This window comes from Aquarana catesbeiana, linkage group LG04 (genome assembly GCF_042186555.1).
Source record: "Aquarana catesbeiana isolate 2022-GZ linkage group LG04, ASM4218655v1, whole genome shotgun sequence".
Taxonomy (NCBI): domain Eukaryota; kingdom Metazoa; phylum Chordata; class Amphibia; order Anura; family Ranidae; genus Aquarana; species Aquarana catesbeiana.
The window spans coordinates 258,488,099-258,505,435 of record NC_133327.1 but is presented as its reverse complement, the minus strand read 5'-3'; the positions used below and the strand labels follow the sequence as shown (position 1 = coordinate 258,505,435).

General features: G+C 40.1%; 1 protein-coding gene across 4 annotated transcripts in view; it reads left to right on the top strand.

Moving 5' to 3' along the window:
* LPP (LIM domain containing preferred translocation partner in lipoma) overlaps window positions 1–17,337 on the top strand; it is a 582,414-nt gene that overhangs the window by 559,051 nt on the left and 6,026 nt on the right. For all 4 annotated transcript variants that reach the window (XM_073626412.1, XM_073626410.1, XM_073626413.1 and 1 more), the window contains 2 exons: window positions 6,503–6,681; window positions 15,154–15,274. In XM_073626412.1, coding sequence (XP_073482513.1) covers window positions 6,503–6,681; window positions 15,154–15,274 — 300 coding nt within the window. The remainder of the gene's footprint in view (window positions 1–6,502; window positions 6,682–15,153; window positions 15,275–17,337) is intronic.

The window sequence follows — 17,337 nt, the reverse complement described above, 5'->3', positions numbered from 1 at the left end:
TAGTGATTGTACATTTTGTTTTTAAGCACAGTGTGTGCTGGAATTTAAATTACAGGGTGTTGCATAACTTAGCACAAGATGGAGGTGTCCCCATTGCACAAAAGGAGTGCCACTGGGGTTATCTGTCAGACTGATGTCTGACTGCATGCATGATCCTCACAGCTGGGAGGCAGCTCACATTCTGCTTGGCTTCCTCCCATGATAGAGGGATTGGACCATGAGTGCTATTTCATGAGTGACTCCTAGGAGCTTTAAGTGACATAGGTACAAGTATCACAGTGGTGCCATCAGCTTTCAGAAATGTGCTGTTAGATTCTATTTTACTATAACGTAGACCTTGCAGTACTTCCAGGCAGCTATAAATTAATTGCCCTTTAGTCTGGCTGTGTTCATTTAAAATCATTACATTTATTTTTAAGATGAAATCTATTGGAAAACAATGTGTGGCTTTTAAAGGTCATGCAACCCAAATTCTAATATCTCAGTCTTTGGTAGATGTTAGAGAGGTAAAACCTTTTACAGTGTATTTTTATAGCAGATTATATTGGAGACATCCATGCATTTGAGTTCCACAGGTGTGTACACCTGTTGAAATTTTTAGGTGTCCCACTCCTATTTGTTTTTTTTTTGTTAAAATCCAATTGAACCCTAAGTTTAAGTGAGTTAAATACATTCCAGGTGAATCAGAACAAAAGGTGTTCAGTGTTTTACAGCCAGAGTAGAATATCCTGTCCTCTGCCAGCAGCTGCAGAGTGGAACCCTTGCCTTCTGTAAGGGAAATAGAGATCTCTTTGCAATATAGCCCCTGCAGAGCCAGAGCTCTCTAAACAGCAGGGAGTGTGAACATTGTTAATTTAGAACTATATATCTGACTCCATAAGGGATATGGTGGACCTTTGCAGTAAGACCACTGCTTCTGCACAGACAGCAAGGCTCCCATGCTGCAGCTCCTAGCAGGTGTCTGGCTTTTGTGCATAGTTTGTGGCTGCTTTAAAAAGAAAAACTGTAAGGCATTGAACATTTTGTTTTGATGAACTTGGAATGTAATTATCTTATTTAAAGAAAGAGTGTATTTAGGCTTAATATTGTATTTTTTGTTAATGCACAAGAATGTGCTGGATCACAAAAAGGTGGATTGGAAACAACCAAAACTGAAGAGGAGTCAGGACTTATAGCCATATCATCTCACTATTGGAGTATCTTAGACATATAAGACGGGCTGACTAAAAATGTTTTGTCCTTGCTTATCAACTCAAACCAATGTGAAACTGTATTAAATTAAAGGAATGGCCGGCACTCAGGATGACATCCAAAATAGTATTTCTTTATTAAATGCATGTACAAAGCTGTAAAACAGCCTACGCGTTTCGGATATTTCCATGAATGTGAAAGTGTGCTAATCAGTAAAAAGAAATAAAAAGCTGCTAGCACTTTATTAGATACACATGGTTATAGTGTCAACAAAAAGCAACAAGCGCTGTGCCACTAAACAGAAGATCATAAACAACCCCCCAAAAAATACAAATAAGTGTAACCACTTCATCCAAGGTGTGTAATAAATAAACCATAAATTGAAACAAACAAAACTGGGAAAATAATGTCCACACTGTGTAAATCAATGTCCTTGGTAAATGTCAAATTTAGCTGTGAGTGTCAAACTTGTGCAGAAGTGCATATTGGATGGTGAGAATTCTCTTGTTATGCGCACCATCTATTTGCTCCTCCACGCAGTGCCACACACAGAGGTTTACTACAGAGTTATGACCCTCTAATCAAAGAAGTCACATAGTGCTTGAAAGTATCAGCAGTAAAGCCTACTACACAATAGTATTTTCTTTTCCGTTCTACCCAGCAGGGCTGAACGGAAAAAAAAAGAACTGACAGCTCAGAAGGAGCCACTGTACTAACTATCCAGTGTTAGTACAGCGACCTCCCCTTCTGTTCTATAGTGTTCTGACAGGGGGGCGGCCCCCCCGCCAAAACACTCCAGTCGGCTGGCTGAGAGCGCTGATCTTTTTCGGTCATGCCCCATGGCTTCTGTCTGGCCGACTGCAGTACACATGGGCCGAATATCAGCCAGCTTCTATTTGAACCATCCAATGCTGCCCGACATTCGGCCCCGTGTGTGTAGTAAGCTTAAGTCAGAAGTATCGCCTCTTACACCAACAATGTATGCCACCACCAGTTCAAAGAAGCATACATGGGAAGACAAAAGAGAGCCAGACATTCCACGTAGCGCAAAACCACTCATAAAAGTTTATTCAAATCGGTATACTGTATATCCATATCATAGTATCTTTCTATTGTTCTGTGTGCCTTAGAATTTTGAGTGGCACTTACCATCTTGAAGTATCACCATGCCTGTTGTATTCTCTGTTAAGGAATACTGTATAATATGACAGCTGTATTGTTCAAACCTGGGAGCTCAAGGGCATGGATCTAATCATTTTATTTCTCAAGAGAGCCAAGAAACCATTAGGTGATTTAAGTCACCAAAAACTGCAAAAATGTGAAATTGTTTTATATTTCCGAGAGCAAAGCATAATTCTTTTCCACAGGTAGCAAGTTTTGTTGCAAAAATATATTTTTTAAAGTTGCTATTTAAAAAAGAAATGAGATCTCTAACATAAGAAAAGGTTGACCTGTGAGTACCCCATACAGTCGTGATAGAAGACCCTGCTTATGCCCTTTAGCATCTAATAATGATATTTTTGTAGAATGACTACGTTTAAATTCAAAGGAACAGGCCTGAGCATGTATGGCGTACCTGAGTTGAAGATATTGAAAAAACCTTTGCTTTGGAATTCCATTTTCCTCCATTATTTGAGCAAAGGGTTTTAAACTGTCATTCTGAAACAACTGCTTCAAATATCTCAAACCATGTTTTTGCTATTCCAAACCCTTCCAGTTTTTGCAATTCCGCACAGATTACATTATTCCATATTGGGGAATAACATGTATAACCCGTAATATTACTAATACTTTTCATTTCTTGCCATATTTATCAAAAAGTTTACCTGTATAAAATCCTTTATCACAAGCTATTTGTCTTCAATAAGGAGATTAATGTATGTTCCCTACACAACAGCAATAGCGGACCTGTATGGGATCAGAATCAGCAATTTCTGTCCTTCCAAAAAATTGTTGGAATCGTGAGGCTAAGAAGTAAGTTTTAACATATGGGATGGCAAGTCCTCCTGCATCTTTAGCTAACATTAGACTAGTTAATTTTATACGGGATTGTTTTTTGCGCCAAAAAAGTTCTTATGAAAAGGGATTCAACCTTCCTAAACCAATACGATAGTGTCCAGATAGGAGAATTATGAAGGATATAGAGTAATTGTGGAGTCCAGATCATTTTAATGAGATTCGCTCTACCAATCACTGTTAGTGGGTGTTTCTCCCAATTGATCCGAAAACTGCCCAGACGTGGAAAAAAGTGTCATAAGTTCCACTAATGATTCTGCAATATCTCCCAAAAAGATGAGAGCATCATCTGCATACAACGCAGTTTTTTTCTACCCTTCCTGAACGGCGAAACCCAACTATCCCCTCTGACTGTCTTATGGCTATAGCCAAAGGTTCTATTGCCAGAGCAAACAGCAGAGGGGATAGAGGGCAGCCTTGTCTAGTCCCTCTAGATCATGAGAAAAATGGCGACATAGTATTATTGATTCTCTGCCTTGCCTTGGGATCCCTATACAGCAATTTCAGCCATGCTAGGAATTCCAGACCTATACTAAAAGCAGTAGGTACCGTCCAAAAATATTCCCACTCTACCATAACGAATGCCTTCTGGGCATCCAAGGATAATATGGCACTGGTAACTTCATAATCGATCGGTAACTGCATATTCTAAAAAAAGTCTGCAAATATTTGTTGACGCTGCTCTTGTGGGGATAAACCTGTTTGGTCCTTGTGGATAAGGGTATTGATATTCCTAGATAACCTATTTGCCAAAAACCTATTTTTTGGCAAAATATCTTTTTTGAAGTTGTCTATTTAAAAAGGAAATAAGATCTCTAACATAGAAAGGAAAAGGTTGACCTCTGAAATAGTTGAAAGTGTTTATTAAAGAAAAAAAAATTCTGTTTAACCACTCCCGGACCACCGCACGCCGATATATGTCCTAACTTTGAAGAGGGATATCTTTGTTATGAGACTAAAAATGTGGTGATATATATCTACATATATTAAATATCCATATCGAATGGGGGATAATAATTACTCCCAATCTATTATAACAAAACGCTAAAATTCATAAACCTATAGTATAATAATATAACCATATGCATCATAATGTTTGAACATAAATGCATTAAAAATTGGCCACATAATAGATGTCAAAAGTGTACTTAGAAAAAATTCATGTTAACAAATATTCTCTAAAAGAACATTGTTGCTGATCATGTAGTATTCACAATTTTATGAAATGTCCTCCTTTCCCTTCACTGCTCCTCCCTATGCCGTTTCGTCAAAGGTGACATCCAGTGCCCCTGAACGACGTCACCTTTGACGAAACGGCGATGCGATCTCCCTAAAAAGAAATCAGTGCAGCTGGTAAGCGGCAGTTATTTCCCAGGTGGAGGAATCTTTCTATCTCAAATCACTTCTTCTGCGGTGTTTTTCTGTTTTAAGTCACGAATCAACCAGTGAAGGGAGGACATTTCATAAAATTGTGAATACTACGTGGTCAGCAACAATGTTCTTTTAGAGAATTTTTGTTAACATGCAGGACCTATTTTTTATGTTACTATATTTTAGTAGAATGGCTCTCTAGAAAGCGCTGTATTTCCATTTTAAACATATCTTTGTTATGGCAGCAGCTAGCTGCTATAACCCTGGTATCCTCTTCTTCGGCCGGCGGTCCGGTTTCCGATAATAGTGGTCTCTGCGGCGGATTTGCAGCGAGATCACTTTTATCCGGGGCGGAAGAGGGCCCCCCCTCCCGGCACACTCCGGTGCCCTCCGCCGCTTACCGGAGCCATCAGCAGAGGCGATCGGGTCCTCTTCCGTGTGTGGTATGGAGACGAGTGAGGGGAAGTTGGCCCCCACCCGTGTCCATACCATTGCAGGGCGGAAGTGACGTCAAAATGTCACTTCCGCCCATAGCTCTTAAAGGGCCATTTTTTTATTTTCAAATGACAAATATTTTTATTTTTTATTGCATTTTAGTGTAAATATGAGATCTGAGGTCTTTTTGACCCCAGATCTCATGTTTAAGAGGTCCTGTTATGCTTTTTTTCTAATACAAGGGATGTTTAGTTTCCTTGTAATAGGAATAAAAGTGACACATTTTTTTTAAAAAAAACAACAGTGTATAAATAAAAGGTAAAATAAGTTAAAAAAAAAATTTTTAACGTGCCACGTCCCGCCGAGCTTGCGTGCAGAACGCATACGTGAGTAGCGCCCGCATATGAAAATGGTGTTCCAACCACATGTGATGTATCACCGTGATCGGTAGAGCGAGAGCAATAAGAGCAATAATTCTAGCCCTATTCCTCCTCTGTAACAAAACATGCAACCTGTAGAATTTTTTTAAACCTCGCCTATGGAGATTTTTATGGGTAAAAGTTTGTAGCCATTCCACGAGTGGGCACAATTTTGAAGCGTGACATTTTGGATATCAATTTACTCAGCGTAACATTATCTTTCACAATATAAAAATTGGGCTAACTTTACTGTTTTCTTATTTTTTAGTTCAAAAAAGTGTACTTTTTCCAAAAAAAGTGCGCTTGTAAGACCGCTGCGCAAATACGGTGTGACAGAAAGTATTGCAACAACCGCCATTTTATTCACTGGTTTTTAACTTGTAAACAACAAATCTCAGAAAGAGGATCGGTCCTTAAGTGGTTAAAAACATTAGGGTATATTTGGTAGCTATGACTGGTTGTTTTTTTTTTTTTTGGTTTTTTTTAAGGTTTAGCCTGGTAACATGAGGCATTTAGGTGTTCTGGCAAAAATAGGTGGCTTATTGTAGCGAATCTCTTTTTGGTAAGCGCTACCAGTACTATATAATTATACAGTAATTCTGTTCTTATTTTAAAGGAAAGCTCCAGGGAAAGAAAAGGCTAAATCCGCAGATAAAATACATGCATGTAAATGTTAGTATTCTGATTCACACACCTCTGTATAACTCGGCATCCATAAACTCCAACACCAATTCTTCTATTTTTTTTCTTCAACTTCAGAGCTTACTATACTTTTATACGCCTGTGCATTGAACATGAAATCTCCCATGTCAGACAGAAAGTTGACAGAAAAAGCTGAAATAGGAATTTGTGTACCTGTGTATTTAGCTGTGGAGTTTTGCTTTAAGACCTTTTGATTATCTAAAATGTAAGGACTTGTTCTGATAATTGCGGTATACAAGGTAGGCTTGTCTTTTGTAAAATGACTGATGACTGGGTCTAAACATAATTATAAAGCTTTATAACCGAATATTTTGGATGCTGTATATTACAACCTTCATTAACAAGATTTGCTCCATCTATTCGTGCAGCGCACTTTGGAGCAATGCAGCGTTTGTGCCAAGCCAATCATGGAGAGGATTCTGAGAGCTACCGGAAAGGCCTACCACCCTCAGTGCTTCATCTGTGTAGTGTGCTTTCGCAGCCTGGATGGAATCCCTTTCACTGTTGATGCATCAGGCCATATTCACTGCATTGAGGATTTCCACAAGTAAGTGTTCTGAAATTAAACTACTTTAACTACAGACATACACATGGTTTCCCCAATATTTTAGTTAATTAATTAAGTAATATTAGCAATTTAGGTTTACTACATTTGCCTAACCCAAATTGTGTTTTGAAGCATACATATTTTGGAGTGGTGGGGTTTTTGATATGTTTATCAGTAGGAACAAGTTGCATTGTCAGTTTTCTAATACATTTAAGTTCATGCATTTCCTATCATTTATAAGCCTTTACCATATTCTGAAGACTACTTTGGTATGACTGTAGTGCACCATTGCTTACATACATACAATTCTACAGGCATAAGGCTAATTAAAAATACACCAAAGGATTTCTGAGGTTGTTAGTGCACATTACACCCCTCAATTACTACAAGAAATCAATACTGACATCTGTAACTTCAAATTTTGTTGGTTTGTCTTGTAGTTGTAGAAAAAAGTAATTAGATAGCTGTGACATAAATGGCTTCAGACTGCTGCTGAAAACTATCTTTCCAAACTGACATCACAGAGAAAGCTTTCTGTACACAAACCAGATATATCGTACATATGTGTGGTGCACTGACAAGGATGAATCCTAATGAGCAGGGCTGCTCAGTATGACTCCTCCATAGGATGCCTGTGAGGTTGCATTTGTGCCAAGTAATACATGTTTCCTGTACATCTAACTGTAAAAGCAGTGCAGCCGCAGTTTGTCAGACCATAACATTTTCAAAATAGTTGTACAAAATTACGTTCTAAATTAGTAAAAAAAAAAAAAAAAAAAAACCTATTGATTTTCTGTTATCGGCAGTGATGTAATACATTGTTGATAGACCCACCCACAAAACACTGAAACCTTCTTTTGAAATATGCTAGTTTTGCCATACTGCTCTCTCATGTGTAATTTTAACCAGTCTATCACCATCATCTCTTTATACTGTATGTGTGTGTATGTATAGTATAGATTATTATTAATATTCAGGATTTATATAGCGCCAACAGTTTGTGCAGCGCTTTACAACATATAGGTAGACAGTACAGTTACAATAGAAGGGAATTTAGGGACTTTTAGGAAGCCTAAACCTGGTAAGGTTATGTATTTCCATCCCTATGGGACTTTAAATGAAATTGTGGCCCGGTAAGGTCACATATTTCCATCCCTATTAGTCAAAAGAGGGGACGAGGAGGGTGGGACTTTAATTGAAGCACATGAAAGCGAAGGCATGGTAATTAAGTGGAACAAAGGAATTTTATTGTTACAATATAAATGTACAAAGAATGTTGATACATGTTAACAGCATTAATAAGATAACAAGAATGTCTTGAATCATAACCACTGATGTCAAGGTACAGGTAATATACAATAGACAATAAAATGGTAACAGAATCTCAATTTAAGAGCCTAGTAATTCCATGAGAAATTCCAAAGTTCCACAAAAAACATAATTGGATAAATACAATATATAAGGTAAAATCTGCAGGGCCTATGGCCTCACTGAACCTGTAAAGGTGATAATTGTATAGAAAATTGAACCAGGTATAGAATAGATGGAAGCACGGCATCATGTAGCTCTACGCGTTTCGTGGCTGATACGCCACTCGTCAAGAGCATGCGCGTGATAGTCTAAAAAATGAATATGAGGATAATCAATGATCATAATACCGTAGATAAGGGTGGGATGACATCACCAGCAGCACTTCAGTGCATACTTACTGATTGAGGTCCGCAGCGTAATGGAGCAGCGTGAGACGCCAAGGCGAACAAGCCTCCAAACGGTAGCCGCAGTGGGCGGCCCAACGGAAACCCCCCACACAGGCCATCAATTGGGCAGGCGTGAAACCACGAGGATTCACTGTGAATAAGTGAAAATAATTGGATAGGAGTGAAGGAGTGACAACGAGGACTGAAAGTGGGAGAAAAGGAAGGAGGGGGAAAAAGACAGGAGGCTGTGCCAAAAGTGAAGATAGGGAGATAGGTTGGGACCGGCAGAAGGCTGCCAGAAGAAGGAATGTTGATAAGGAACCAAAGTGTGAAAAAAATAGTGAAAGAGGGAAACACAAAGCCAACCGTGGAAAGTGTGCATATACAAGTGAGCCAATGTAAGAAGCCACTGAGAACAATAATGGGGTGAAAACAAGGTGACTGGTAGTGAGGGGTATGAGTATGCACATATACCTGGATAAACAAGAAGCCCGCTACAGAGAAGAAGTTGGGTGTGAGGTAGAACATCCACAAAGCCTCGAGTGTCAAGACCGCCCGACAGGACGCCTATATAGGTGCCGTATAGGCTCCACCCACCACCGGGGGCCGTGACGCGCGTCACGGGCTTCCGCCCCTCCCTTGCTTCCTTGATGCCGGGAGGAGGCGGGCTCGCCGTCATGCGCGTTGGCGTCATACTTCAGTGGTCTCCAAACTGCAGCCCTTTGCTTGTCCTTATCTGGCCCTTGGGGGCATTATTCATCCCACTGCTACAAGACATTATTTATCCCACTGGACACCAAGAGTACTACCACTGACCCCAATTATTGTGCACTTTCCCTCTCATTGATTCAAATGATGGGACACTATTCCTCTAGCTAATACCAAAGATGGGCACTTTTCCTCCCACTGATGCCAATGATGGGGCACTATTCTTTCCACTGATGCCAATGATGGGGCACTATTCTTTCCACTGATGCCAATGATGGGGCACTATTCCTTCCACTGATGCCAATGATGGGACACTATTCCTTCCACTGATACCAATGAAGGGGCACTATTCCTCTTCCTATTTACCACAGGTGCTATTGTTTTACGCCCATTGATCACCAAGCTTATAAAGTGGTTGTAAACCTCAGACATGAAATATGAACAAAACATATCCTCCTATAGTATGTACTTGTCTCAATTAAAAGCACTAAATGTAATTTCTGTCTGTTGCTCCATTCCTCTGCTATTGGCATGAGTCAATTCTGACGAGTTTTCCTCACCCCAAGAGAAAAATGGTGACAGGGAATGGATCCCCAGCACACAGCCTGTGATTGACAGGGGTGTCTCTTCTCTCCAATCAGTTCTCAGCCCTATCCTCACTGAGCTCTGCAGAGTGCAACTTCAGCTCTCTGCCTCATTTTTTTTTTTCTGAACTCGCAGCCAAGCATATAAATTCCCGGACTTTGATTAGATTTAGAGAAGAAAATACTGCACATAAACAGGTACAATTTATGTAGAGGATTTGTTTCATCTGTGTATCACCTGAGGCCCGTCACTTCACTGGGTATAGGGAAGGTTTACAACTTTAAGGCATGGTTTACTTACACTAATGCTGAGACATTTTCTACTCCCACTGGCCCCCCTGAAGTCCAAAGGACAGTAAACTGGCCCTTTGTTTAGAAAGTTTGGAGGCCCCTGCTTTACTTGATCAGCGTATGTTCAGGTTCTGCCTGAACTGCAACCTGATCACACAAACTACACCCCACTTTTGCGCCCTCATCTTCAAGTGTTTGCAAAGCTGTATGTTTAGCCTATCTGACATAGCAAAGAGGATGGAATATGTAGCTAATTAAAGCCTGCCTAAATCAACAAAGGGATTGACATGTTGGTTTATAATTGGGAGATAGGTTTGACATTGTTTGGAATTATTATAATTTAGTGGAAATGCAATATAAAAGCATTGGCTACTCTCAATGGTGGAATATTGCATTTTAACAGCCAGGCTAATGTTTTCATATATACATAACTGTTAAACAATTAGGGAGACCAGCTGCTTCTGCTAGTTTAACACTTGAGCATTTTTTTCACAGGCAAGTGTTAGGTTTCTTGGATAAGTGAAATACATCTTTATTTGTGGCCAGGGAAATGAAAGCTTTTTTTTTTTTTCTCCCTAATCCACTTAATCCCTGGGTGGCGTGTTTAAATCCTGGGTAGCACGATAAGAATTTCCTAAGACTGACTTTCTTGCTTTGATCTCAATTTTATTTAAATGTCCTGAAGCCCTGTAGTCTCAGGGGATGTGTTTTGAGTGTGTTGTTTTGTATGCTGCCGCCAGTAAAATATATATATTTTTGCATGGCTCACTAAGTCATGCCAGCTTTATTGGAGTGTAATTGCCACTGCACTATGAACTTTTAGTGTCATGGTGAAGAAGCTATACTGGATATATCAGCCTAATTTTTACATGTTCACATAGGATCCCTGTATTCATAAAGTTGTCAGTCAATAATACATATAATGTTTATTAATACAATTAAGGAGCATGAAGCAACATGAGTAGAAATCGTGATCTTAACCACCTAAGTACCGAGCCTCTTTTTGAGATGTGTTGTTTACAAGTTAAAAACATTTTTTTTTTTTTTTTGCTAGAAATTTACTTAGAACCCCCAAACATTATACATTTTTTTTTCTAACATCCTAGAAAATAAAATGGCGGTCGTTGCAATACTTTCTGTCACACCATATTTGCGAAGCGGTCTTACAAGCGCATTTTTTTTGGAAAAAATACACTTTTTGAATAAAAAATAAGACAACAGTAAAGTTAGCCCAGTTTTTTTTTATATTGTTAAAAATAATGTTATGCCGAGTAAATTGATACCCAACATGTCACGCTTCAAAATTGCGCCCTCTCGCGGAATGGCGACAAACATTTACCCTTTAAAATCTCCATAGGCGACGTTTAAAATATTCTACAGGTTGCATGTTTTAAGTTACAGAGGAGGTCTAGTGCCAGAATTGTTGCTCTCATTCTATTGATCGTGTCGATACCCCACATGTGTGATTTGAACGCCGTTTTTCATATGCAGGCGCTACTAACGTATGCGTTCGCTTCTGCACGCAAGCTCGGCAGGACGAGATGCGTTTAAAAAAACATTTTTCTTATTTATTTTACCTTTTTATTTTTTATTTTTACACTGTTTTTAGAAAAAAAAATTGTGTCACTTATTCCTATTACAAGGAATGTAAACATCCCTTGTAATAGAAAAAAAGCTACGACAGGACCTCTTAAATATGAGATCTGGGGTCAAAAAGACCTCAGATCTCATATTTACACTTAAATGCAATTAAAAAAATATTTAAAAAAAATGGCCCTTTAAGAGCTATGGGCGAAAGTGATGTTTTGACGTCGCTTCCGCCCTGCATTTTTATGAGCCGGGTGGGGGTCATCTTCCCCTCACTCGTCTCCAAATCAAGCAAGGGGAAACATGCAATCGCCTCCGCCGCTGCCAAAAAGACCTCAGATCTCATATTTACACTAAAATGCAATTAGAAAAAAAAAAAATTGTCATTTGCTTGGCCTCCCGTCCTCCATACCATATTGCCTGTAAACCCTCCTTGTTTCCATCTGCTAATCTGCCAGCACCACCACATTTATTATGATACTAGTAGCAAGGGAGTGGCAACTGCACATTACAACTTTGTTGGGGTTGGACTGGGGCAGGTGATCACTAGGTGCCGTTAAGTGCACCAGAGTTAGTCTTCCAATGTGTATTGCACTGTGCCAGAAAGCTTAAGTAGACACACTCCCTCAACATCCAAGGCCCAGGGCATTTCAAGCTTCTCTTTTTTTTTTGTTTTTTTTTTTAAGTAAACCTGTTACCACAGGTCACTTGTAAAAGAAGAGTATGTATAGAGGGACCGTTTCTTCAAACATTAAACAGCTTTACTGCTGCAGGTATTCCACTCTTCTGTTGAATACCTGTTCTCCCCACTACATGCTGTTATTTCTTCTGACAGCTTCTATGTCCATTAGTGACATCCTAGCTGGCATGCAGAATCTTAGGATGTGGTGGTAGGAGCCAGTACTCGCACACCCAAATATGTGGTATATCTGCAGCAGCCAGAGAGCTGCAAAGCAGTGGTGTTTCAAGACATGGGCCACTGAAGGGTAAAATTTAGATGCTGTTTTTTTACAGCCCAGGCTTTGCCACATGATCTGTAGAGACAGGGTCACTTTAAGTTTAAAAGCTTATTTTTAGCCACAGAAGTGGGTTATCTTTATCAGGTCTGAGGCAATTACAACACTCCAGCCCCCAAAAAAGCTCATCATATCCATGAAAAGTCAGATTTGCATTAGACTTGCTCACGCCTGATCTCTCCTTTCCCCCCACTTTATCATTAGGAGTAATTTGTGAGTAGAAGAACTAACCCCTTGACGCCGACCGTACACAAATTTACATTCCTGGCTTGAAGGGGTTATACCGGGGTGATGGCTGCAGCATTACCCCGGTACCATTTTTTAGAGTGGGAGGTTGGCTCTTTAGTGATAACAACCGAGGTGGCTGAAAGTGTCTTTTTTCCTAAGAAAAATTTGTTTGAAAGACCGCTGCGTAAATATCGTGTGACATATTATTGCAACAATCACAACTTTATTCCCTAGGGTCCCTGCTAAAAATATATATATATAATGTTTGGGGGTTCCAAGTAATTTTCTAGCAAAAAATATGGATTTTAACTTGTAAGCAACAAATGTCAGAAATAGGCTTGGTCATGAAAGGGTTAAAAAAAAAAAACGTACGTTTTGCTTTTTGACAAACTGAAAAGCAACTTTAAAATATATAAAGAAAAAAAAATGAAAACACTATTGGATGGTAATGCAATTGCACATATTACAGGAATTTTTAACAACATTAAATATTAAGAAAAAAATAAGAAAAGCCTTTTTCTTCTTTCAGCAGCTTAGTAGATGCCCTCTACTTATTCTTAAGTGGTAGTGCAGTGTTAATTTTGACATCAAATTTCAATTTCGTTTTAGTCAGTCTTTTGACTAAAATGGCATTTCAGTTTTAGTCGTATTTTAGTCATCTGAATTGGTTTTTGTTTTAGTCGACTAAAATAATGTTCGTTTTGTTGACAAAATGAACACTAGTCCTGACACTGGGTACTTAGTTTAAAACTTACCATGACCTTATCTGCATGGAGTTACTGCATATATTTTCTGTACCTTACCATGTGTGTCTTCAATAATCCAGTCTAACTGCACTGCTCAAAGAGGCATTCAGGGAGGTAAAGGGGTTGTAAACCCTCTTGTTTTTTTTTTTTTTTTCTACCTTAATGCATCAAGGTGAAAAGACTTCTGACACTGAACGGCCCCCCAGCCCCCCCCCCCCCCCCCTTTTTTACTCACCCTCTGCCCTTAGTTCCCTCGAAGGCCATTGGCTCCCCGCTGCTGTCAATCAAATCCAATAACGAGGGCGCCAGGAGGCGGGGCCGAGTCTGGCATTCCGTGTCTATGCACGCAAATACTGGACTCAGGAGCGTACCTGCAAGGTAACCCCCAGGGCTTCTCCTAGGGGGTTTACCAATGTGAGGAGGAGCTGCGAGCCAGGGGACCCCAGAAGATGATCGGGGCTACACTGTGCAAAACAAACTGCACAGTGGAGGTAAGTATGATATATTTGTTATTTAAAAAAAAAAAAAAAAAAGCATAGGTTTACAATCACTTTAATGGGTCTTTAACCACTTCAATACATGGCACTTTCCCCCCTTCCTGCCCAGGCCAATTTTCAGCTTTCAGCGCTGTCGCACTTTGACAATTGTGCGGTCATGTAACACTGCAACCAAACAAAATTTTTATTTTTTTGTTCCCACAAATAGAGCTTTCTTTTGGTGGTATTTGATCACCACTGGGGTTTTTTCTGTTGCTAAACAAATTAAAAAAAAGGCAGAGAATTTTGGGGGAAAAAAGTTTTTCTTTGTTTCTGTTATAAAATTTTGTAAATAACTACGTTTTTTCCTTCCCTGATGGGCGCTGATGAGGCTGCACTAACGGGCACTGATAAGGTGGCACTGGTGATGTGGCACTAATAAGGCACTAATATGCAGAACTGATGGGCACTGATAGGCGGCACTGATTGTCATTGATAGGTGGCACTGGGCAATTATAGTGGGCACTGATAGCCGGCACTGCTGGGCAATGATAGGCGGCACTCATGGGTGGCACTGATGGGCAGAACTTGCAGGCATTATTGATAGGCACGGATTGGCACCTCTAATGGGCACTGATTGGCAACCCTGGTGGCCCTGGGTGGGCATCCTTTAGGGGGGGGGGATGCGCAGACACACACACCCCCCCACCCCCATCAGGAGAGCAGCCGATCAGCTCTCCTCTCTTCTACTTGTGCCTGTCAGCACAAGTGGAGGAAAAGCCGATACAGGACTCTTCCTGTTTACACTGTGATTGGACACAGCTGATCACGTGGTAAAGAGCCTACGATTGCCACGCTGCGTGCCCCCGTGGCATATCCTGCTGGACGTCATATGATGTCCAGTCAGGATAACTTAACCACTTTGTGCACGTCATTCTGCTATATGGCGGGCGGGAAGTGGTTATGCAAACTGGTCTTAGTGTTAGTGGGTGGGTGCTTACAGGAATGTAGCAGGGACCATAGACTGTAAACTCTGCTGGGCCAGGGACTGATTTTTATATTTTTATGTAGTTTGTAAAGTGTTTATAAAATGTTATGACTATATAAATACTGTAATCTCTTTTCTGCTTTGTCTGCAGGAAGTTTGCTCCAAGGTGTTCTGTGTGTAGAGAACCAATAATGCCTGCTCCTGGCCAGGAGGAGACTGTTCGTATTGTAGCTTTGGACCGTGATTTCCATGTGCAGTGTTACCGCTGTGAGGTATGTACTGTTTGGGTGAAAGCTGCATACATTGGATATAACAAATTTAGCAGTATGCCTGTAATATGGAACTAAAGGGTAATTATGGAAAAGGTCTGTTTTACTTGTAACTTAGATTACTGTTTTAAGGAATAAACTCTGTATTCCTTCATGTAAATAGTTTATTTCAACCTAATATTTTCTTCCTTGGTGTAAGATGATAAGATAGATGACTGTGTATTAGCTAGACTTTCAACTGCTTCCTAATAAATGTTGTTATATTTAAAGCTTTCACTCTTGGTCGAAAAGAACTCTTATTTAACCCACATCATATCTATGAGATATGAAAAATCTTAAATATAGATTTTTCAGGGTAACACAGTCAAAATTTAGAAACACTGAGATGCATGTCGGGAGCTTAGCTTCCATGGTTATAGTTTTTCATTAAGGCTGCATTCACATCTGGGCGTTTAGCTCATAAAACGCCAGAAAAACGCCCAACAAGCAAAATCTCATTCATTTCAATGGCACCTGTTCACATCTGAGCGTTTTTTCACCTGAAGCAAAACACCTGAAAAACGCCCTAAGCGTTTGGGGCAGATTACAGGTGTTTTTCTGCCTTTTACATTGGTGACCTGAACAAAATCACGGCAAAATCACAGTAAAAACATGGCAAAAACGCGCGACTTTGAAACAGGTGTGAATGCAGCCTAAGGCATTGCTGTACTGCACCAGTTTACTGCACCACTTCCTTTTTGTCTTTAATCTGGTTATCCTGAAAGACACCTGCTTCTAATACTGGAACACCCACTCAAAGATGAATTCCATGTTTACTGGACTTTAAATGGTTCCTTTCGGCTAAGCTGGCTCAAATAAACCCCTTCCTTAAAGTGGATGTAAACCCAATGTCATCCTTTCTAAACTACTGCCATAGGGGTTATCTATTAGGATATACATGTCTCCTGCATGTATCCTTACCTGTCAAATGTCTCCCCTCTGTCTGTTATTAGACCCGAAAAACTGCATATTCTGTAGGCGGGTCTGTTGTCCAGGGCTCGGTGGGTGGAGTCGTGATGTCAGTAGACTCCCCGCCACCTCTACACTCCCCTTGTCAATATGCATTTTCTCCTGTGTATTTCTTACACTGAACTTCTGCTATGATCTCTAACATCCAGTGAAAAGACAGGAAAGTAACCACATGACTTCAGCTTGCCAAATCATGCTGAGGTGTGGAACAGCCAATCCTTGCAGAGCTGCTGAAGAAAGGCGTGGGGGAGGGAATTAAAAAATAATGCATGTGTCTTAGGCTAGTGCACGAGATGTAAATCACCTGTCACTCACAGCAAGGGGGAGTATTTGACAAAGTTTTTCTCAGTTTGTCAAGATTTTTCTCACTGAACAATAAAAGAGGATTGCTCAGAGATGGATTAACTCTGTGGCAAGACTGGGCTCAAATGATAGGAAATCTTATACTCTACATTATGATATAAAAAAAAAAAATTCTGGTTTACATCCACTTTAACTAACAGATGCACCTGCTGGTAATGCTGTATAAACTGCATGTAGCATCAGCCTGTTCCTGGAACAAAATCAAGTCGGGCTGAGAGCCTCTCAGCCATTCATAGGAAGCCTTTTATTTTATGAATGAATACAGTGCTTCCTTTGATTGACTGAGGTGGAGATGCGGGCAAATGATGTCACAGTCTCCATCTTCACCAATCAGAGGAAACTTTGTATTCCTTTATAAAATACAAGGCTTCCTATGTTTGGCAGAGCAGCACTCAGCACAACTTGATTTTGTCCCGGTAAAGGGACGGCTGTCACTGTCCATCCCACTGCCGGCAAAGAGCGCTCCTAGAGGGCGCACCTGTTACTCAAGGAAATTGTTTGATTAGGCCAACTTGGTACCAACAAATTATTTAACGTTGTAGTAAACCTGGAGTTAGGCTTTAAAGCTTCTTGCTGGCTCTCCCATACAAAAGTCCAAACAGGAAAGAATGTCAGTGCTTGAAAGCTTTTCACTGCTCTCAATCAGATTTGTTAGATCTGTTTGAGTGAAATACCTGTTGATCCTGCCAGAAATA